This window comes from Rhinoderma darwinii, chromosome 7 (genome assembly GCF_050947455.1).
Source record: "Rhinoderma darwinii isolate aRhiDar2 chromosome 7, aRhiDar2.hap1, whole genome shotgun sequence".
NCBI lineage: Eukaryota > Metazoa > Chordata > Amphibia > Anura > Rhinodermatidae > Rhinoderma > Rhinoderma darwinii.
The window spans coordinates 112,222,137-112,245,520 of record NC_134693.1 but is presented as its reverse complement, the minus strand read 5'-3'; the positions used below and the strand labels follow the sequence as shown (position 1 = coordinate 112,245,520).

General features: G+C 45.7%; 1 protein-coding gene across 4 annotated transcripts in view; it reads left to right on the top strand.

Annotated features, from left to right (window-relative positions):
• The window catches only part of ATG7 (autophagy related 7), a 259,880-nt gene that overhangs the window by 63,327 nt on the left and 173,169 nt on the right, over positions 1-23,384 (top strand). For all 4 annotated transcript variants that reach the window (XM_075833851.1, XM_075833852.1, XM_075833848.1 and 1 more), the window contains exons 13-17: positions 2,279-2,473; positions 6,736-6,936; positions 9,553-9,668; positions 11,253-11,328; positions 22,420-22,500. In XM_075833851.1, the coding sequence (XP_075689966.1) occupies positions 2,279-2,473; positions 6,736-6,936; positions 9,553-9,668; positions 11,253-11,328; positions 22,420-22,500 (669 nt within the window). The remainder of the gene's footprint in view (positions 1-2,278; positions 2,474-6,735; positions 6,937-9,552; positions 9,669-11,252; positions 11,329-22,419; positions 22,501-23,384) is intronic.

Here is a 23,384-nt window from a genome sequence, read left to right as displayed (position 1 = left end):
TTGTAGATAGCGCCGCACAGACCCCCTTGTAGATAGCGCCGCACAGACCCCCCTGTATATAGCGCCGCACAGACCCCCCTGTAGATAGCGCCGCACAGACCAAACCTGTAGATAGCGCCGCGCAGACAAAACCTGTAGATAGCGCCGCGCAGACCAAACCTGTAGATAGCGCCGCGCAGACTCCCCTGTAGATAGCGCCGCGCAGACTCCCCTGTAGATAGCGCCGCGCAGACTCCCCTGTAGATAGCGCCGCGCAGACTCCCCTGTAGATAGCGCCGCGCAGACTCCCCTGTAGATAGCGCCGCGCAGACTCCCCTGTAGATAGCGCCGCGCAGACTCCCCTGTAGATAGCGCCGCGCAGACTCCCCTGTAGATAGCGCCGCGCAGACTCCCCTGTAGATAGCGCCGCGCAGACTCCCCTGTAGATAGCGCCTCCCAGATTATGAACTTAGATGTGATCGGTAACCTCTTGATCCTGCGTGTCAGAGACACACAGGATCCACTGATGCTGACCTGACGGATACAGGTTTCAGCGCAAGATACAGCTGCTCTGCATACAGAATACATAGCAGATGTATCTCAAAGTAAAAATAATTTTTAATAAAAACTAATTATAAAGTTGCACCAAACACGCTGATACACATTTTTATTTTAAAAACATTTCAAGGGGATACATAGCCTTTAATTATCTAAAAAAAATAAATAACGTTATTTTGCTGAAGCCAGACAACACCTTTAAAAAAACGTAATCCTATCTCTAATATACACATTTTGAGTTATGACTTAAATTATTAGCACGAGGGTTTTAAACTAATATTTTTAAATTACATTTTAATTTCCGTTTTCATGCTTTTGCACTGTAACAAATTTTTTTATACAACAAGAAAGCTAGTGTTTATAGGAAAGAAAATGTTGACAGACACTCTTTAAAACTTCGCAATCAGCCCATACTTCAAAGTGTGAGCGTCTGTATTCATTTAGTACAATGGACCTCATTTATCAAAATTGTCTAAGCGCCGGTTCACATCAGCGTTCGCTTTCCATTTAGGGGTTCCGTTGGAGGTTTCCGTCGTGGAACCCCTCAACAGAAAGTCAAACAAAAACTTTAGCACAGTCGACTGCGCTATTAATTCTGTCGAAAAAACGGAAGCCTGCAAGATTGGTGACAAACGGAAACCATTAGCAATGTTTCCATCGCTATTGATATCAATGGTGATGCAAAGGAAGCTAAGGTTTCAGTTTGACTTTCCGTTGAGGGGTTCCACGATGGAAACCTTGCGACGTAACCCCTCAACGGAAAGCCAACGCCGATGTGAACAGGCCCTAACAATAATACTCTATGTTGCCCATAGCAACCAATCACTTCTCTACTTTCATTTCTTAAACTCCTCCTGAAAAATAAAAGCTGACCTCTGATTTTGTTTCTTTATTGGCAACAGTCAGTATTAGGCCCTATTCACACATCGTTTTTCGGTGCTTATTTTTGATGTGTAAACCGCGTCGGAATCAGTGGCAAAAACCTGGCAAAATCACCCCCCATTGATTTCAATGGGAGGCACATGCGTTTTTTTTTCCTGTGCGGCTCTTGACCGCTTGTGGGATAAAAAAAAGTGGCATGTCCTTTGTTTCTGCAGTTCCAACACTGACCTCCCATTGATATCAATGGTTGGCAGAAGAAAAATGTGCGGAGCTAGTTTCCGAGCATTTTTTTGCCTGTGGTCCTTGCATTAGCTTTAATGGCCGAGGCAAAAAAGCGCAGGAAGGTCAAAATCTGACTCGCAATTCCTGAAGGATTTGTTCTGCCTGCAAAAATCTCTGTGTGAACAAGGCCTTAATGTTACGGTAGATTAACACCCGGCAGAATTTGTTGCAGACATTTCTGTGACTATCCCATTCATTAATGTGTGAAGTGTAATAAGCAAGACAATGTGTCTTCATATTGTGAAAACGTCAATAAAATTAACGCAATACGGTAGAGATACATTTTCCATAGAATCCAGAAGTGTTTTTGTGTATATATATATATATATATATATATATATATATATATATATATATAATATATATATATGTTTATATACCATTGTTTATATTGCTTGCTGCATTCATAGAACGTTCATAGAAGATTTATATTACATTGTGAGTATATTGATAAAATGTTTAGAAAGTCTATATACTTGGCAACTCAGCCTAAAAATGTTAGTTTATTTTTAACTTGTTTGCATTGGGATGTGTAATGGATATGTGAAATAATTGTTGCTTTTGTTCCTCTTGTTAGACTTCTAAAGGATTTAACATGAGTATTCCAATGCCGGGTCATCCTGTGAGTTTCTCTGAGGAGACCATGAATCAGGCAGCTAAAGAAGTGGAGAAACTGGAGGCGCTCATTGCTGAGCATGATGTTGTTTTTCTACTAATGGATACACGGGAAAGTCGATGGCTGCCCACTGTTATAGCTGCAAGCCAGAAGAAGGTAATAATCTCTTTTAACACCAAATTTCGCTCCAGCTAAAGGGAATGCCAGTAAAAAAAGATTATCTCACTGTAATTATTCATTAGGTGAATCCTTGATATTCCTTTAAAGATAACTTCAGCAAGTGCTCTGCCGGTGGTGCTGCTGCCATAGCAGAGGGACATAGCCTCTGCCTCACATTGAAATTAATGGGGGATGATTTTGGCAATGCGGTTTCCGCATCAAAATCAGCGCCAAGAAACTCTGTGTGGACTGAGCCTATAAGTTCAAGGTGTGCAGAGTTCATACATGCAATTTATGCCTAGGTCAACATACACATTTCATCGCAAAATCATACAAAACTGAAGAGATCAAAAATCTTCGCGACCCTGATTCCAGTAAAGATTTGAGTCAGTCGACAACTGGCCTTATTAGGTGCAGTGGATGATTTGATGTGTGAGTGCTCATCTTCTAAGACCTTCACTAGGAAAAAAAACCTTCTATATGGGATAATCAGAGATCACATATATAATTGGTAAGAAGGAGGTGATAACATTATCAAAAGTTCATGTATTACACCCCTGGGGTCACTGGAGGGCTGTACAAGGGGAGAGATGTCAGTAACAGACTGTGATCTTTCTAGGTCTGCAATGTGCTGACCGGATACGACACTTGCTTGGAGCATGTCATCCCAAACATTCTAGCAATACAAACTGAAAGCCTGTGTGGCTGTTTTATTTCTGCATTTAATGATACCGTACATCTTTAACGGTTTCCAGACCACACAACTACATTAGACATCGGGCTAGTCCACACATGATGCAGGAAAAGAAAGACTGCCGCCAGATACAGCTGGACTGTCAGAGACAGTCTTCCTTATACTTCTCTCCATTCATGTACTCAGTACATGTACTGTCACTTACTCACACGTTACCTTTACTGAAGTGTCTTGAGAGTGAATAGACATCGCTTCCAGCCAGGACGCGATGTCTATTTACAATCCCGACACTTCGGTAACGTTTGTGTGTCACTTACTCACACAGCACATCGAGATCACTCTTGCTGTCATTAAGTCCCACACAAACGTTACAGAAGTGTCGGGATTGTGAATAGACATTGCGTCCTGGCTGGAGGTGATGTCTATTCACTCTCAAGACACTTCAGTAAAGTTAATGTGTGAGTAAGTGACAGCACATCGTGATTTCGCAAGATCACGATGTGCTGAGTACATGAATGAAGAGAAGTGTATGACGCTGATTGGTCAGCGTCATACACTTCTCTCCACAACGCCCACCTGGTCAAAAGCTGAAAAACGCCCAGTTGGGCATTAAGAAAGTCATTAGCATAAATCTAAAATTGCTCATAACTTGATCAAAATTGATAATTCTTCTAAATAACAACCACTCTTGTTATCTACATTACAGCGCCAATCAGATTATGTAGGAGATAGGGCACTTATAACCTGGTGACAGAGCCTCTTTAAGCATTGAAGAGGCTGCAGCGGTCACACGAGCGCCGCACTCACTTTAAACGACTGATCGGCCAGGGTGCGTATGCCTAAGAATAGGCTATGAATTTAAAAATACTGGATGGTAGTAGTAATCTTTATTTAGCGCCAACATATTCCGCAGCACTTTACAATTCAGAGGGAACATGTACAGACAATATCAGACATTACATAGTGACAAAACTCATTTCCAATTCAAACAAGAGGAGTGAGGACCCTGCTCACAAGAGCTTACAATCTATGAGAAAATAGCAGGGACACAAAGTAAAAAGCGCTTCTTCAGTACAATGGCCAAGCCATTTTTTTTCTATTTTTTTTATTTATTTGTACAGAATTATAGGAGCAATCATTTCTAGGCTGCTGTTAACAGCATTTAGATCTATGCTTTACAGCAGCCACCTGGACCATAGGGAACAATAGTCTGGAGATAACCCATTTACTTCTATGGGAAAGTGTTCTGGGCATGCTCGGTCACCTGTGCAGAGATCATTGTGCAGGGAGAGGGAGGACGGGAGCTGTGTCCATCACCTATTGTGAATGGTGGATCCTGTGTTATCTATGTAGAGGTGTTACCTGTCATTGTAATCCTGTCTGTGATGATAATGAGATGACTGCTGAGAAGTGATCTCTACAGAACAGGAAGTGTCAGTCTATTCTGAGACTCAGTGATCAAAGAGAAAACTGCAAGAGTCTTTTAATTCTAGATAGTATCATGGGAAATGAAATTTAAAAAAATCCCCTGAAATTCTTACAAGATATTTTTAAAATATAAACTTAATTTAAACCATTGGTCATTTTCTGATGACACATTCCCTTTAAAAGAAATCTTTGTTCAGGACAGATCCCTTTATGCAAGAGCATCTATTAGATGGTCTATAAGAAATATATCCGCTAAATGTAACGCTAAATCCTCGCCCTGGGTGCCATTTTAAAGTGTGCTCTATATGTAAATGATTGTGCCTTTCGACCTAATTGGCTAAGACACCACCTGGCCATGGCACTTTAATACTTTGAAATAAGTCCAAGGGGCGTGTTAATGTACATATAGAGGGCACCTTTAGGGTATGTTCACACAGGGCCGATAAGCTGGAGATTTTCCACAACGGATTTAATTGCGGAAAATCCTCAGCGTATTACAGTAGCAGGAGAGGATGAGATTTGAACACTTCTCATTCTCACTCTGCAAAATAAAATCAGCTGAGAAAATGTTCATAAGTTGACCAGCGGTGTTTTGTTTTTTTTAATCCGCCGCATGTCTATTTATGCTGCGTAATCGCTGTTTTTTTTTTATTGCATGTTTTCCCAATTGAATTCTATGGGGAGGTAAAACCCGCAACAAATAGAAAACGTTGGGATTTTGCAGCGGAAATGCTGCGTTTCCACTGCAAAAAACACAAATTGGAAAAAAGGCATTACTTACCCCCCACACACACACAAACGGACGTTGTCGAAGAAACAATTTCCTCTGTTCACCGTGCAAGTGCGGCTTTCTGGGATGATGTTTCCTATGTGACTGCTGCAGCCAATCACAGGCATCTAACAGATACTCTTACTTATAGGGATCTATCTTGGTGACAGATTCCCTTTAACACCAGTACATCTTGAACATCTTTTCCACTTCAAAATGAATGACTTTTCCTTTATTTATCTATAGACAAGCTGTCACTTCTCTTTGGCCTTTATTTCCATTTAGTCAGTTGCCCTCACACTTTGTAATATGACTTGTGTTCAGGGGATTTTGGAGGAAATGCTAGTCATACGGGAATTTTCTTGGGTTGGAGGAAAGATTTAACCAGGAGCTGCAGCCTTTTGTAATATTACCCGCCTTATACTGTGGTGACTGTACTCACGCGTTTTATGGGCAGAAACTCTAAAAGGTCATGATCTGAACCCTGGTTTTATGTGGCCAGGCCGTGACTCAGCCTCTGCTCTCCTGGATAATATAACTTTTCCTTTTCTTGTGCCAGGTGAATGTGAACAGTTTAACACAACTTTAAAAGGAAATGTGTAAGACTTTTTTTTGCTTTGATTTTACAATCTAGATTTTTTTATTATTATACTTTTACATTGCTTTTATAATGAAAAAAATGTTTTATCTATCTTTCCCCAATGTATTGTATAAGTTTTGCTCCATTTTTGCGGATATTGCGCATGGCTCTCCTGTGGTCTCTGCTGCAAACTTCTTGAAACGCAGTAAAAGAGATAGGGAGCCTTCTCTCTCTTATGCTCCTTTATTCAATGTGGGAGCTTGGAAATATATGAACAAATTGGCAACTGAGTGTTACGATTCCCCTTGTCAATAGGATGTCCGTATACAATCTGATACCGTCATCACTGGTTGGATATGTCAGGCTGCGTAGAAACACAGCTCATTGACAAGGAGAATGGTAACGCACAGTTCTCAATGTATTACTGCAGTTCCAAAAGGATTGACAGAGGAACAATGCAATTTTTTTTAGGAATTGCCTAAAAATGGAGTGTGAGCATGTTCCGTCATTTTACCTTACATCAAAGCATGAAGTGTGAATGATCAGTGACTACCATTGTGCATATATCAAGTTATTACAGACGCCAGATGAGTTTTAAAAGAACAACAATGACAAAATTGTCAACATTTTTTAGAAACATACAGAATCGTTCTATGCTGGAATGACCAGTGAAATGTCAGTCACTTGCTTTCTTTTTCAGTAATAAAGTGGTCAGTTTATTATCGATGTGATCCCACTCATGAATTACTGACATTTCCAGGCTTGTTATTTCTCTCCTGCGTCCTCAGTTAGTCATCAACGCTGCTCTGGGGTTTGACACCTTTGTGGTGATGAGACATGGACTGAAGAAAGGAAAGCCGGAGGAGGCCAATGATTCACTCTCCGATATTTCTGGCTCATCCGATCTCCTGGGCTCTTCTCTGTTCTCCAACATCCCCGGATACAAACTTGGCTGCTATTTCTGTAATGATGTGGTGGCGCCGGGGGATGTAAGTATGATATCAGAGCTGTTATTTATACGGTGTCTGCAGGTAGAAGGTTCCCTTCGGCTCAGAAGAGATGTCTAGTTCTGTTTTTAAAAACGTGTTTTCAAGTGAAAAGTTTTCATTTTTTTTAAATAATTGTAAACCATTAATTAAAAAATTATTTACTTTAAGACTGATAAATGTAAAGGGAATTTGCGGATGGTGTAATGCCTTGAAAGTCAATTTTTTAATTGGAAGTGGTTTCATTGGCTTTTCATGCACGGCCATTCTGAAGTAATGCAATTTGCGAAGTACTGGTGGGGGTCTTGTATCACCAGCCTCCTACCATTGTAAGGCTGGGCTCACAGAGTTTTTTGCAGGCGGAAAATCTGCCTCAAAATTCCATTTGGAATTTTTTAGGCAGATTTTGCTCTGCCTGCACGCAAATGGGAGGTCAAAGACCTAAACGCCAGAAGATAGGGCATGTCGCTTCTTTTTCCAGAGAGACGGTTTTTCGTGTCAAGAGAACTCTCTGTGAACTGGCCCCTACCATCTCAAATTATATCATCTCATAGGTCCAAATGACCAGCTCCTATGTTCTTATTTCATTTGCTGTGTATTGTCAGTCCACAACCCACCTAGGAAAATCCACATAAACAATTTGTAATGTATGGATCTTCCATCATGTATGTACGAATGTAGCTTTTAAATAGGTTTTCCCACCATAGTAAGTGGTAGCATATCGCTAAAATATGCCATTACTTCCTGATCGTGGGGGTCTGACTACGAGACCCCTCTACTCCTACAAAGTGTCATTCCCACCCACTTACTAAGAAAAAGGGACGTTCCTACGTTCTTGAGATCGATAGGACCCTCACCAATCCATAATGTATCCTAGCAGCATACATCACAGTCTAAGATGGAAATACACCTTCAGGGGGTTCAGCCACACTACACGTGTTTTATTTCGTGTCACAGTGATGTGAGCTAAAAAGCTTCGCCTCCACATTAGAAAAATTCCATCAGAATCCCCCCCCCCCCAACCTACCCCGCCAATTTCATTAGGATCCACTGACCATTAAATGTCCACCCAATGGCAGAGGCCAGGCAAAATAAAGATTGGGCTGGTTGCATTTCAACGTGCCTAATTCTTTGTATCACCTCTTATTGAATTAATATTCTCGCTCCCACTCATATATGTTTATGGGAAAAGAGCTTTTGGTCAAAGGAGCTGCATCTCTATAAAGGGCTTGAACCCTTCGGCTGGATTCACACATCATGTATTTATTGCAGATTTTAGTGAAGATTATTTAGCCAAAGCCAGAAGTACTTACAGAAGGAATGGAATATATAAAGGAAGAACTTAAACGTCTTTTTTTCCTGGATCCACTTCTGGCTTTGGGTCAGAAATCTGCGACAAAATCTGCAATAAATATGCAATGAATCCGGCCTTTGGAGATGGAGATTTTCATGAATAGAAATCGCTGACACAATTCTCCTGCAACTGCCCCATGGAAATAAATCAGTTTTAGTGTTTCTTAAAGCATACGTAACCTTTCAGATGACTTTTCAGAATAAGCGGTCATATGTATGTATATGAGGAATAACATTATTTCTGCCCATTATATGACTTGTATGCTGCATTTTTTTTTTTAGCAGTTCCCCCCCCCCCCTGCAGGCTCTATCTCTAATTCCCAGTTGTCTCTGAGCTCGTGGTCAGAGCCTAATTTATGTCATCTTTTTTTTAGACTGCACAAATAAAAGGAGAATCCTGCTCTCCTATCTCTTTGTAGTGCTTACTCAGAAGTGAGGTGAGATAGAACACTTAGGCTGGATTCACACGAGGTCATTACGTCCGTATTTCGGCCGCAAGTCCCGGACCGAACACAGTGCAGGGAGCCGGGCTCCTAGCATCATAGTTATGTACGATGCTAGGAGTCCCTGCCTCGCTGCCGGACAACTGTCCGGTACTGTAATCATGTTTTCAGTACGGGACAGTTGTCCGGCAGCGAGGCAGGGACTCCTAGCATCGTACATAACTATGATGCTAGGAGCCCGGCTCCCTCCACTGTGTTCGGTCCAGGACTTGCGGCCGAAATACATCCATAAATTACGGACGTAATGACCTCGTGTGAATCCAGCCTTACTAGAAGCTGCTACAGCATCTGATGGTGCCCACCTCTCTCACTCTGCTCCCTTCTCCCCTCCCCTCTTCATAGACTTCTATGGACATCTGTAACCTGATCCCTCAGTGTTATGATGGTCCATCTGGTCTCGAGGAGATGGATTTTGCAGTAAATTTAGAGTGAGTGAACAATTAGGAGGGAGGGAGAGGAATGGAGCCGGATAAGTGGGGGAAGAGGCATTATTCTCTAAGATGTATTACAAAGTTTCTTATATTTGCTTGTACTATTGATTTATGCAAACTTTTTGTTGAAAAGCTATAATAAAATGAAACCATTTGGCGGTACCGTTGCATTGAAAGAGCACAGGTTAAAATGGTGCACAACTGCTCAACCACATGTCACAAAAGGGCTTGTCCAATATTTCGCACCGACTGTACAGACCTTCAATGGCCACTAAAGTTATTTTTATGTAGCATCTTAAATAAACGACTACCTCTGTTTTTTGTTTTGATAGTCCACTAGAGATCGTACTCTGGATCAGCAGTGTACTGTGAGCCGGCCAGGTCTATCCATGATAGCTGGTGCTTTGGCAGTGGAGCTCATGGTGTCAGTTTTACAGCATCCTGAAGGGTAAGTTTTTAAATATTTTACATACATATTATTAATTATATTGTAACTTTAAGGCTTATTGCACACATGTTTTGTTTTTTTATGTCCCAATGCATCCAAAATAAAAAATGAAGCAATTTTTCAACCCCTTGACCCTGAATTTTCTATCATTGTGTTTACAACTGCTATGCAGACCTATGTGTTTCCATTGTAGCAAACTACAAGCAAGCTTTGTAGTCTGAATCTTTTCCTCCCTTCCATGTTTTCCATATTTTTTTGCAAACTTACATTTGATAGGGAAGAGTGTGTGACTGCTAGATTCGTCTACACAGGGTTTTGGGGCTCAATAGGCACCAATAGAAGTTAGTGACAAAAAATACACTTTTTATTTACTTAAAGGGTAACTAAACTGTCAGAAAACTTCTGACATGTCATAGTGACATGTCAGAAGTTTTGATCGGTTGGGTTCCGAGCACTGAGACACCCACCGATCGCTAAGACGAAACGGCAGAAGCGCTCGGGTGAGCGCTGAGCCGCTTTGTTTCTGATCGGTTTTTCTTGGAAAGCCAATGTAATGGTGTACGGGCTCATAGTTTTTCTATTGAGGACTTCTGCTGCTTCATTTTAGTTACCCTTTAAACAGTGATGAGGGAACTTGGTAATCTGGGTAAAACTAGTCCGATTATGTATTTGCAGACTCCTCATAGTATGAATTTAAAAAAACTTTTTCATGATGTCGGTCTCCAACTTTTGTAGAACAGAAAGTATCAAATCTCTGGCACGGTCAGCCAAATACATTGGTCATAAGCACTTCTGGATACACATCTAAATGATATTCCTTCATCTGTATTGGGTATTTGTTATACTGTACTTAATGTCAATTCTGTATGGGAAAAATTATTTATTTAGTGGGAAATATATGCAGGCCCCTTTCCTGAAATGTTAGGGGTGAGAGCAACATTAAAGACCAGTAGAAATAGTAGTTTGTTCTTTATAATTATCGCAGCTCCATTTTTCTAATAGAGCGTTCGAAAACCCCTGTATAAACATAGCTGTAAGTGGAAAGATTCTGACTGCCACTAGAGGGAGCTTTTCTCTATCAGGATATTTGGAGCACTGTATCACAAGTTACAACTGCTATAAAGATATAGTAAAGAAAAAAAATAATTGGCACAGGATTTTGGACCTAAAATGATATGCGGGGGATTTAACTGGCGTTTAAAAGTTGCAAATGGCACGACATTTACATGAATTTCCACCTCTCACGGGACTTTTTAAAAAATTAAAAATGGGGCGCCCCCCATGGGCCGACAAATTTCCTATAATTTATGCTAAAAATTGGCGTAAATTGTAGCGCAAATCTATGCTCATTGCTGGCGTGCCCATAGATGTCCCTTATTTTTTAAGAGCTGTGCGCCTCCTAATAAACTAGGTGCATCTTACTCCATTTATGTGTGTATTAGGAGTTTTGAATGAAGCGCCAGTCTTAATAAATCTCCATTTTGTTCAAAAAGACATTGCGTGCAAGGCTGGGTTCACACATTGTAGTGTGCAGCGAGGTATAATGTATCCAAAACACAATCTGATGTTGTTTTGTATTTCCAGAGGTTATGCTGTGGCAAGCAGCAGTGACGATCGAATGAATGAGCCCCCAACTTCCTTGGGTCTTGTACCACATCAGGTAATTTTATATTATATTTTATGCATTTGACCGCATGCATTAAAACGGACAAAACGTTTCGGCCTTGCTAATAACTAATCAGATTACTTTCAAACCTGTCCTGAAAAAAGAAATCTAGGTTGGTTGTCTAGAGGAGGTCCAGTGTGTCTTACTTGCCTTTACTAGAATCTATACTCCTGTTGCAGTGTTGTCAGACCTAAACTTAAGCAGGTGATTGTAGATGAAAAAGAATAGCAACTTGTCTAAGGCTCTTTTCACATCTGTGTCCTGGGTTCTATTTATTTTGGAAACCAGGACACAGTGCTGGATCCATCATACTATGGATACCATTGGCGCCTGATGGTCCCCTTGACGCCTGATGGTCCACTTGACTTTTAAAGGGGTTGTTCGATTCCATTTGGTGTCCGTTGTTTAGACAGGAAGAATAGCGCTGCTGATGCAGATGTAAGCATAGCCTAATATAACCTGTACATATCTGAGATTCCTTTTATTTTACTATTACTGTTTTATTGGATAGAGTCATGCTCACTCTTGACCCATCCAGCACTGCTAACTACTGACCGGTCTCCAATCTCCCCTTCATCTCCAAACATCTGGAACGCTTGGTCTACTCTCGCCTTTTCCGCTATCTGTCTCCTAACTTCGTTCTTGACCCCTTACAATCTGGTTTCCGCGCTCTAAACTCCATAGAAACTGCCCTTACTAAAACGATCTCTTAGAGGCTAAATCTAACGGCAAGTACTCTCTCCTGGTTCTTCTGGATCTCTCTGCGGCCTTTGACACTGTAGACCACCAAATCCTACTTAAAGGACAAGTTTCGCGAAAAAAAAAATTTTGTATCAATTTGCGTTTTAGTGTTTTATGAAAAAATGTTTTATTTGTGTGTTTGTGTTTTTACTTTTTTTTATTTTTTAACTTTTTCTTGTCTATGGGGGCTGCCACTTTTTTTCCATCTCTGTATGTGTCGATTAACGACACATACAGACATGGAATACGGCACATACAGCCCCATAGTGAATGTGAACGGGGCCCGTTCCATCCACTATGCTGTACGCCGTCTGTGTGGGAACGGCGCAGTCCAAATTGAAGGTCTTCGGCCGAGCGACGTCCGGCGCCATTTTCTTGTGGACCGGAAGCCACGGCCTGACAGTAAGATTACTACTTTCGGTCGCGGCTTCCGGACTTGTGCACTTGGAGCGGAGGGAGCAGATGGACCGGAGGGAGCGGCGGCGGCAGGAGCAGGTAAGTTACGTCTGTGTATGTACGTGTTTTAGTGTGTGATTACTACTGTATGTAAAGCTACTACACTGTGTGTTAGCTCAAAAAATGGCGACACACAGTGTAGGAGGTTTGACCGTTCAATCCCCTCCTTTCTCCTGGCACTAGCCAGGATAAAGGAGGGGGGATTCTGTGAGCTCACTAGAGCGAGTGTGTATTCTCAAATTTTGCAGCATAAAGCAATGTGGTTGCTTTACCACATGCCAATGCTGCAATTTTGGGAATTGCTCCATCTAGTGACCAGCACTGGGAAATGTTATAAATTAGAATCTAATTTATAATATTTCCTGACTCGTGAAAAAATTAAAAAAATTAGAACAATGTTTAATCACTTATACACTAACTGTTTATGCAGCAGCCAGGCTCATCTTTCTGACCAACCGCTACACCAACGCTTCCACCCAGGGCCGGCGTCGGCACCCGGCGAACCCGGGCAAGTGCCGGGGCCCACTACCCTTGGGGGGGCCCATTCGGCCGTTGGGTGCTATCGCTGCCATAGTCACGGCATCACTATCCATATATGGACAGTGATGTCAGGAGCAGAGCAGGAGCCCCAGGCAAAGTGCTAGTTGAGCTTTGCCCGGGACTATGGCCCTAGGGTTGCCCCTGACAACACTGTCCATATATGGACAGTGACGTCAGGGGTTTCTCCTGAAGCGGAATCCCCAGCTAGAGCGTTGGCAATGCTCTGGCTGGGGATTCCACTCCTAGAGGGATCCCCAAAGGCGCTACCTACAGGGAAAAGGGACAGTGTGGCACTACCAGGCAGGAGGGCTGTGTGGCACTACCTGGGAGGTGGGGGCTGTGTGGCACTACCTGGGAGGTGGGGGCTGTGTGGCACTACCTGTGAACAGGGGGCTATGTGGCACTATCTACAGAGGGAACTAAATTTATGGCGGTGCAAACTGGGGGCCTAACTTCTATATGGGGGTATAAACAGGGCCTAACGTCCTATATAGGGGCACAAAGTGATGTTTTCTGCCATTTTACTTCCGCCGTTCGTTTCCCCGCAAAGGGGCCTACTAAGTCTGTGTCGCCCAAGGGCCCACATAAGCCTGGAGCCGGCCCTGCTTCTACCCTGTGCCAGTCACTTCACTGGTTGTCCATTCCCTTCAGCATAAAATGTAAACTTATTACTCTCACCCACAAAGCTTTCCACAGTGCTGCACCACCTTACATCTCCTCTCTCATTTCTGTCTACCTCCGTACCTGTGCTTTACGTTCTCCCAACGACCGTTAGATTAACATTCTCCATAATCCGAACCTCCCACTACCATATCCAAGATTTTTCTCGTTCTGCACCAGTCCTCTAGAATGCGCTACCAGACAATCCGATTAATTCCCAATATCCACAGTATTAACCCCTTAACGACATGTCACGTACATGTATGTGACAGCCGTTAAGGAGAAGTATGGAGCTGGCTCAGGGGCTAAGCTCGTTCCATACTCCGTGGGTGACGGCTGTGTTATACAACTGACACCTCACTACAATGGGCAGAATCAAAGATCACTTTGATTCCGCTCGTTTAATGCCTTAAATGTCACGGTCAATCGCGACCGCAGCATTTAAATAGTCGGGGGGCGCCCCCCCCCCCCCAAACACGCCATCGCACCCCCCCCCCCCCTTGCTGGTTCAAGTCCCCTAGGGGACGCATAAAAAAAAAAGAAGTAAAAAACAGTTAAATATATAATTATATTAAATGTTCCAAGAAATATAAGAATATATATATATATATATATGAGCTAAAGAAAAAAACACCTTTTCCAATTTTTTTTCCTAAAGCAATGTTAATAAAATAAAACTGGTATCACTGCAACCATAAAAATCTGAATTATCACAATTTAGCGTTGTAAAGTCAAAATTACCGACTTTACAATAGGGAATGAAAAAATAGAGGGAGAGACTAGTATAGAAATATATAAACTAATTCTACTATACCTATTGATTGTCTTTAGGTGCAGTGAGAGCGAGCGAGAAAAGCGCTCATACCGCTCGCTCACGCCGCCTAGTCGTCGAGCACGGATGACGACACAGCACTCACGGCAAACATCCTAGCCGCCAGCAGCTCTAACTAAGCTGCGGTCTTGGTCTCGCTGCTCAATAGAGAATCCTCAGAGCAGCGATGCTGTGAGAGCTGATAGTGGCAGCATCGCTACACTCAACCGCGGGATGGGTGTTTTGTGATCTATCTGAGTGTAGGTTTCCTGGCTTGAAGAGGCTCTGTCACCACATAAGTGTCCTATCTTGTACATGATGTGATCGGCGCTGTAATGTAGATCACAGCAGTGTTTTTTATTTAGAAAAATGATCATTTTTGACGGAGTAATGACCTATATTAGCTTTATGCCAATGAGTTTCTTAATGGACAACTGGGCGTGTTTTACTTTTTGACCAAGTGGGCGTTGTGGAGAGAAGTGTATGACGCTGACCAATCAGCATGACACACTTCTCCCCATTCATTTACACAGCACATAGTGATATAGCTCTATCGCTATGTGCATCCACATGCACACACATTAACGTTAATCAAGTGTCCTGACAATGAATAGACATTACCTTCAGCCCGGACGGGATGTTTATTCTGAATCCTGACACTTCTGTAGCGTCTGTGTGAGACTACAGCACAGCACAGCGAGATCTCGCTGTAAATGACAGTTTACAGCTTAATCTCGCGAGACTACGCCTGCTATGCTGTAAATCACAGAGAAGTGCAGAGAAGTGGTCAGGATTCTGAATACACATCACGTCCCGGCTGGAGGTAATGTGTATTCATAGTCAGGACACTGCAGTAACGTTATAGTGTGTTTATGTGGCTGCACATAGCGATATAGCTATATCGCTATGTGCTGTGTAAATGAATGGGGAGAAGTGTATGACGCTGATTGGTCACTGATTGGTCAGTGTCATACACTTCTCTCCACAACGCCCAGTTGATCAAAGAGTAAAACAAGCCCAGTTGATAATTAAGAAACTCATTAGCATAAAGCTAAAATAGGTCATAACTCAAAAATTATCGTTTTTCTAAGTAAAAAACACTGCAGTAATCTACATTACAGCACCGATCACATCATGTACAAGATAGGCCACTTATAATGTGGTGACAGAGCCTCTTTAAGCAATCTTTGCGGGAGGACGTTTAACACTAAAGTTACATTATCACCGCTTCAATGAGCACTCCCTCCTTATTCCCATTGATGTGGATATAGCCATTCATACAGGATGGTGTCTTTAATCGATGGGATTTGAAACACAGTAATAATTAAAATTAAAAATATCTAAATAAAAATAAAGATCATACAATATAACAAAATTCCTTTGTCAATGCAACCTAAGAGGACATTGCACTGGACATTCCTCTTCCTATAACTGTTGGTATCAATACAAATTATAATTGAAGGCGACCCAACATTTATTATTCTTGCCCTACTTTCCCTCTTTTCCCATACCTATAATTTCTATGACTCGCATTGGTGGTGTACACCTGGGCAAGAATTATCAATTTACATGGCTAGCAGGTTTCAGGAGGCGGGTTTTAAGATCTTATGGCGTTGGTATAGAGTGCCTTCCAGGTTGCATGCAATGATTCCTGCGGTTTCGCCACTGTGTTGGAGATGTGGAGACCAGGTGGGCACGATCTTCCATATCTTTTGGGAGAGCCCGCTGCTGACAGATTTTTGGTCAGAGGTGTGGCGTATCTCCTCCAAATTCAGGATTTCCATCTTCTGCGTACACCGGCCTTCTTCCTGCTCCATCTGTGCGAGGCGCTATTATCAATGTATCGTCGCTCTGTGGTTCGCCATCTGGTGAATGCAGCTAGAGCGTGTATCCCAGCGCGGTGGAGACAAACTAGCCCTCCGCAGATTGGTATGTGGTTCGGTAAGATCCAGGAGATTATGAGAATGGAGGATCTCACAGCATCCATGAGAGGGACCCATGCTAAATTTCTCAAAACTTTGTATCATTGGGTCATATTCCAATCTTCTGTCGAGTTCAGGAACATTATGGCTTCTTGAATATATTCCTGAGGCACAGGGGGCATTGTGTGTTTTCTTCCCTTCTTTTCCTTTCTCTGTCTTTTCTTTTTGCTTTACTTTCTCTCTCTGTTGTACCTACTTATGGTCCTTTGTGCATGGCTGCGGGTTCAGGGTGCATAGGGCGACTGTGTCCATTATTGTTTCAGATGGGCGTTATTCTTATGTCTGCACTTCATACTAGAATCGTTTTGGCCCGCGAGCCGATGTTTATGGTGCTGATGTTTGCACTATCCTCTCTTGTTTATTGGAAAATGGAAAATAAAAGAATTTATAAAAAAAAAAAGAATTATCAATTTAAATAATAGAATAGGAGGTTCTCCTTACTGTTTTCTCCAAATTTTCATCCATTTCCAGTCCGTATATCTGATTTTAATGGCCGTTTGACATCCATTTTGCATCAGTTTTTCATGGCCGTTAAACTGATGAATTTCATTTGTCAGGCTTTTTTTTGTCCCAACCCCCTGAAAACAAGAAGGTCATTGTCATGATTGTTTCCCAGCCCCCCTGCAGATGACACACAGCCCCCCTGTAGATGATGGCACACAGCCCCCCTGTAGATGATGGCACACAGCCCCCCTGTAGATGATGGCACACAGCCCCCCTGTAGATGATGGCACACAGCCCCCCTGTAGATGATGGCACACAGCCCCCCTGTAGATGATGGCACACAGCCCCCCTCTAGATGATGGCACACAGCCCCCCTGTAGATGATGGCACACAGCCCCCCTGTAGATGATGGCACACAGCCCCCCTGTAGATGATGGCACACAGCCCCCCTGTAGATGATGGCACACAGCCCCCCTGTAGATGATGGCACACAGCCCCCCTGTAGATGATGGCACACAGCCCCCCTGTAGATGATGGCACACAGCCCCCCTGTAGATGATGGCACACAGCCCCCCTGTAGATGATGGCACACAGCCCCCCTGTAGATGATGGCACACAGCCCCCCTGTAGATGATGGCACACAGCCCCCCTGTAGATGATGGCACACAGCCCCCCTGTAGATGATGGCACACAGCCCCCCTGTAGATGATGGCACACAGCCCCCCTGTAGATGATGGCACACAGCCCCCCTGTAGATGATGGCACACAGCCCCCCTGTAGATGATGGCACACAGCCCCCCTGTAGATGATGGCACACAGCCCCCCTGTAGATGATGGCACACAGCCCCCCTGTAGATGATGGCACACAGCCCCCCTGTAGATGATGGCACACAGCCCCCCTGTAGATGATGGCACACAGCCCCCCTGTAGATGATGGCACACAGCCCCCCTGTAGATGATGGCACACAGCCCCCCTGTAGATGATGGCACACAGCCCCCCTGTAGATGATGGCACACAGCCCCCCTGTAGATGATGGCACACAGCCCCCCTGTAGATGATGGCACACAGCCCCCCTGTAGATGATGGCACACAGCCCCCCTGTAGATGATGGCACACAGCCCCCCTGTAGATGATGGCACACAGCCCCCCTGTAGATGATGGCACACAGCCCCCCTGTAGATGATGGCACACAGCCCCCCTGTAGATGATGGCACACAGCCCCCCTGTAGATGATGGCACACAGCCCCCCTGTAGATGATGGCACACAGCCCCCCTGTAGATGATGGCACACAGCCCCCCTGTAGATGGCATACAGCCCCCCTGTAGATGATGGCACACAGCCCCCCTGTAGATGATGGCACACAGCCCCCCTGTAGATGATGGCACACAGCCCCCCTGTAGATGATGGCACACAGCCCCCCTGTAGATGATGGCACACAGCCCCCCTGTAGATGATGGCACACAGCCCCCCTGTAGATGATGGCACACAGCCCCCCTGTAGATGATGGCACACAGCCCCCCTGTAGATGATGGCACACAGCCCCCCTGTAGATGATGGCACACAGCCCCCCTGTAGATGATGGCACACAGCCCCCCTGTAGATGATGGCACACAGCCCCCCTGTAGATGGCACACAGCCCCCCTGTAGATGGCACACAGCCCCCCTGTAGATGGCACACAGCCCCCCTGTAGATGATGCCACACAGCCCCCCTGTAGATGATGCCACACAGCCCCCCTGTAGATGATGCCACACAGCCCCCCTGTAGATGATGCCTCACAGCCCCCTGTAGATGATGCCTCACAGCCCCCCTGTAGATGATGGCACTCAGCCCCCCTGTAGATGATGCCTCACAGCCCCCCTGTAGATGATGGCACTCAGCCCCCCTGTAGATGATGGCACACAGCCCCCCTGTAGATGATGGCACACAGCCCCCCTGTAGATGATGGCACACAGCCCCCCTGTAGATGATGGCACACAGCCCCCCTGTAGATGATGGCACACAGCCCCCCTGTAGATGATGGCACACAGCCCCCCTGTAGATGATGGCACACAGCCCCCCTGTAGATGATGGCACACAGCCCCCCTGTAGATGATGGCACACAGCCCCCCTGTAGATGATGGCACACTTCTCCCCTGTAAATGATGCCTCACAGCCCCCTGTAGATGATGCCTCACAGCCCCCCTGTAGATGATGGCACTCAGCCCCCCTGTAGATGATGGCACACAGCCCCCCTGTAGATGATGGCACACAGCCCCCCTGTAGATGATGGCACACAGCCCCCCTGTAGATGATGGCACACAGCCCCCCTGTAGATGATGGCACACAGCCCCCCTGTAGATGATGGCACACAGCCCCCCTGTAGATGATGGCACACAGCCCCCCTGTAGATGATGGCACACAGCCCCCCTGTAGATGATGGCACACAGCCCCCCTGTAGATGATGGCACACAGCCCCCCTGTAGATGATGGCACACAGCCCCCCTGTAGATGATGGCACACAGCCCCCCTGTAGATGATGGCACACAGCCCCCCTTTAGATGATGACACACAGCCCCCCTGTAGATGATGGCACACAGCCCCCCTGTAGATGATGGCACACAGCCCCCCTGTAGATGATGGCACACAGCCCCCCTGTAGATGATGGCACACAGCCCCCCCGTGGGCGGTGACACACTGCCCCCCCCAGCCCGTGGACGGTGGCACACTGCCCCCCCAGCCCGTGGACGGTGGCACACTGCCCCCCCCAGCCCGTGGACGGTGGCACACTGCCCCCCCCCAGCCCGTGGACGGTGGCACACTGCCCCCCCCAGCCCGTGGACGGTGGCACACTGCCCCCCCCAGCCCGTGGACGGTGGCACACTGCCCCCCCAGCCCGTGGACGGTGGCACACTGCCCCCCCAGCCCGTGGACGGTGGCACACTGCCCCCCCAGCCCGTGGACGGTGGCACACTGCCCCCCCCAGCCCGTGGACGGTGGCACACTGCCCCCCCCAGCCCGTGGATGGTGGCACACTGCCCCCCCCAGCCCGTGGACGGTGGCACACTGCCCCCCCCCAGCCCGTGGACGGTGGCACACTGCCCCCCCCAGCCCGTGGACGGTGGCACACTGCCCCCCCAGCCCGTGGACGGTGGCACACTGCCCTCCCCCAGCCCGTGGACGGTGGCACACTGCCCTCCCCCAGCCCGTGGACGGTGGCACACTGCCCTCCCCCAGCCCGTGGACGGTGGCACACTGCCCTCCCCCAGCCCGTGGACGGTGGCACACTTCCTCCCCCCAGCCCGTGGACGGTGGCACACTTCCTCCCCCCAGCCCGTGGACGGTGGCACACTTCCTCCCCCCAGCCCGTGGACGGTGGCACACTGCCTCCCCCCCCAGCCCGTGGACGGTGGCACACTGCCTCCCCCCCCAGCCCGTGGACGGTGGCACACTGCCTCCCCCCCCAGCCCGTGGACGGTGGCACACTGCCCCCAACCCCCCCCCCCCTGTGGACGGTGCCACACTGCCCCCAACCCTCCCCCCCCCCCCCCCCCCCCGTGGACGGTGCCACACTGCCCCCCATGGACGGTGCTTTCCACTGGGGGCTCGTCCTTTTTCTCCTCGGCTTGGCTGCTTCCCCAGCCTATCAGGGGAGCATCCGATCTCAATGACAACTGGGGGTTGGCCGAATGCTGAACTCTGATTGGCCGCCTCCCGTCACACTGCCACCGATTATTTTAATCCTCTCGTCCCCGCGCTCACGGTCTACTGAGCATTATACTTCGGGGTTATATTTGTTTTTGGGAATGCAGTGCATTTCCACTCCACTCACTCCCTGGCCTCGGCTTCTGACATATCATGCCCTAACCTCTAAACTCCCTGGCTTCGATCCTTCGGTCCTTCCGTCTATGTACACTTCTCTGGGCACATCTTTACATACTTTCTATATTAGACTTTTTAATCAAATTAATACAGCTAATCAACATTAACATATGAATAACCATTCTATTGTACCCTTTGTTATATGTTCTTTGTTTTTTTAAGTAAAGTTTTTGTGATTGAATTTTGTTGTTTGTTTTGTTTTTTTATTGTTTGTATACCTTTGTCTCCTCTGATTGGTGGTTGTAACTGTCACTCTGGGCATTTTGGCTGTTTTTTATGTATATAAACCACACTCATTAGGTCTGATGAAGATGCAGGTCTGCTACCCTGTAGATGATGCCACACTGCTCCCCTGTAGATGATGGCACACTGCTCCCCTGTAGATGATGGCACACTGCTCCCCTGTAGATGATGGCACACTGCTCCCCTGTAGATGATGGCACACTGCTCCCCTGTAGATGATGCCACACTGCTCCCCTGTAGATGATGCCACACTGCTCCCCTGTAGATGATGCCACACTGCTCCCCTGTAGATGATGCCACACTACTCCCCTGTAGATGATGCCACACTGCTCCCCTGTAGATGATGCCACACTGCTCCCCTGTAGATGACGCCACACTGCTCCCTTGTAGATGACGCCACACTGCTCCCTTGTAGATGACGCCACACTGCTCCCTTGTAGATGACGCCACACTGCTCCCCTGTAGATGACGCCACACTGCTCCCCTGTAGATGATGCCACACAGAACCCTCTATATGCCACACGGCCCCGATGTAGATGATGCCACACAGACCCCCTGTAGATGATGCCACACACACACACCCTCCCTGTAGGAATTTTCAGGGACTCTCTCTGTAAATTCCGGATAGTCCCGGAAAATTCACTACAGTTGACAACTATGTACAATGCCCCCTGTACTAGCGCCACACTACCCTTGTAGTGAGCACAACAATACACTACATTTAACTTTTGGCTGCCCTACATACTCACTGATGCAGCGACGTCTCTCGTCGTCTTCAGGTGTGGTCTCTCATCTGCACCGGATCTGCGAAGGTGGCGCGATGACGTCATCGCGTCGACTTCGCAGAACCCGTGAAGACGAGAGACCACACCTGAAGAACACTACGCTACATCGGTGAGTATGCCAACGATTGCCGGCAAGGGAACTAGTAGTTCCCTTGCAAATCCCCATGTCACAGATCCGTTTTTAACGGTTGTTACATCTATTGACAGCCGTTAAATACGGATCCATTGACTTCTATGGGGGCCGTCTGGCCGTGAAAACTGACAAAAATAGTACATATCCTATTTTTTAACGGCCATTATTTACGGGCTGTTAAAAAAAAACGGCCGTGTGAATATACCTATAGAACATCAATGTTCTGAAAACTGACGTTTTTCACTGTCGTGTGAATAAGGCCTTACCTGGAAACATAATTACATTTTAATGAAGACTGCATTCTGCAGCTTGTACACTAGGAGGCACTGTGGTTTCATTTATTTTGATCCACTGCACGAAAAGCTATCATTATATAATCAGTCATATTGGAAAGTTCTGTTTTAAATAATGTTTTTGTTTTTTTTCAGATCCGAGGATTTTTGTCAAGATTTGACAATGTTTTGCCTGTCAGCCTTGCATTTGACAAGTGTACAGCCTGTTCTCTGAAGGTAATGTGCTACATTAAGAGTTTAATTTCTTATCTTTCTAAAACATGGCTAATGCATTATTTTGTAGTCCATCATTGTGAATTACTGCCTTTGTCATAATATAGTAATATTGTTCATTTCAACTTCACTATCACTTCCTGTTGCGCCCTTGTGAATTATGTCCGAGCGCTGCCTGGGCCCAGATGTCTAAAGTCTGAAATTTTAACACAAGAATTTTATTTTAACAAAACTATTGGAAACAAAGTATTTAGTGCACATACGTTCTGTTGAAAGGCATAAAGTTCGAGACCACTGGTCCTAAGACAGCAATGCACAGACTTCATATTTCCACCTACCGATCTTTGTGCATGGTACTAGCAGAGCTTGTTAAAGGGCTTTTCATCGACCCTATTCTGATATTCTAAGTTAATAGAGAGGGGGTCCACTGTTCAGGGTCCTCATCTCCTGGCCAGTGTGGAGAGTGGTTACAAAGAGCGTCTCTCACTCTGGAGTACCCATTGTGTCCTCCATTGCACAGACAACCCTTTGATTGGAATGGGCACTGTGTAATGCTTATTTTCCCCAGTGGTGGCGCTGAGAAGCAATTTAACATTTAAAGCGTACCTCCAATGACATTGTCTAAAAATCTATTTTTGCACAGCTGAATAGAGCCTTTCACTACAATTCCAACGATACCTATATTATGCAGATAGCTACTTCCTAGCCCGAGATCCAGCCATAATACATGTCAAACTGTAAAAGTAAAATCTTCTCTGGCTGCATATTGAAATGGGCGGGCACATCCTGATTATGACATCAGCTAAGGGAATTGAAGCCAGAGCTTGTGCCCTTATATCCCAGGATGCTTTGCTTTTAACTCGTGCACGAGCAAATCAGCTCAGCCA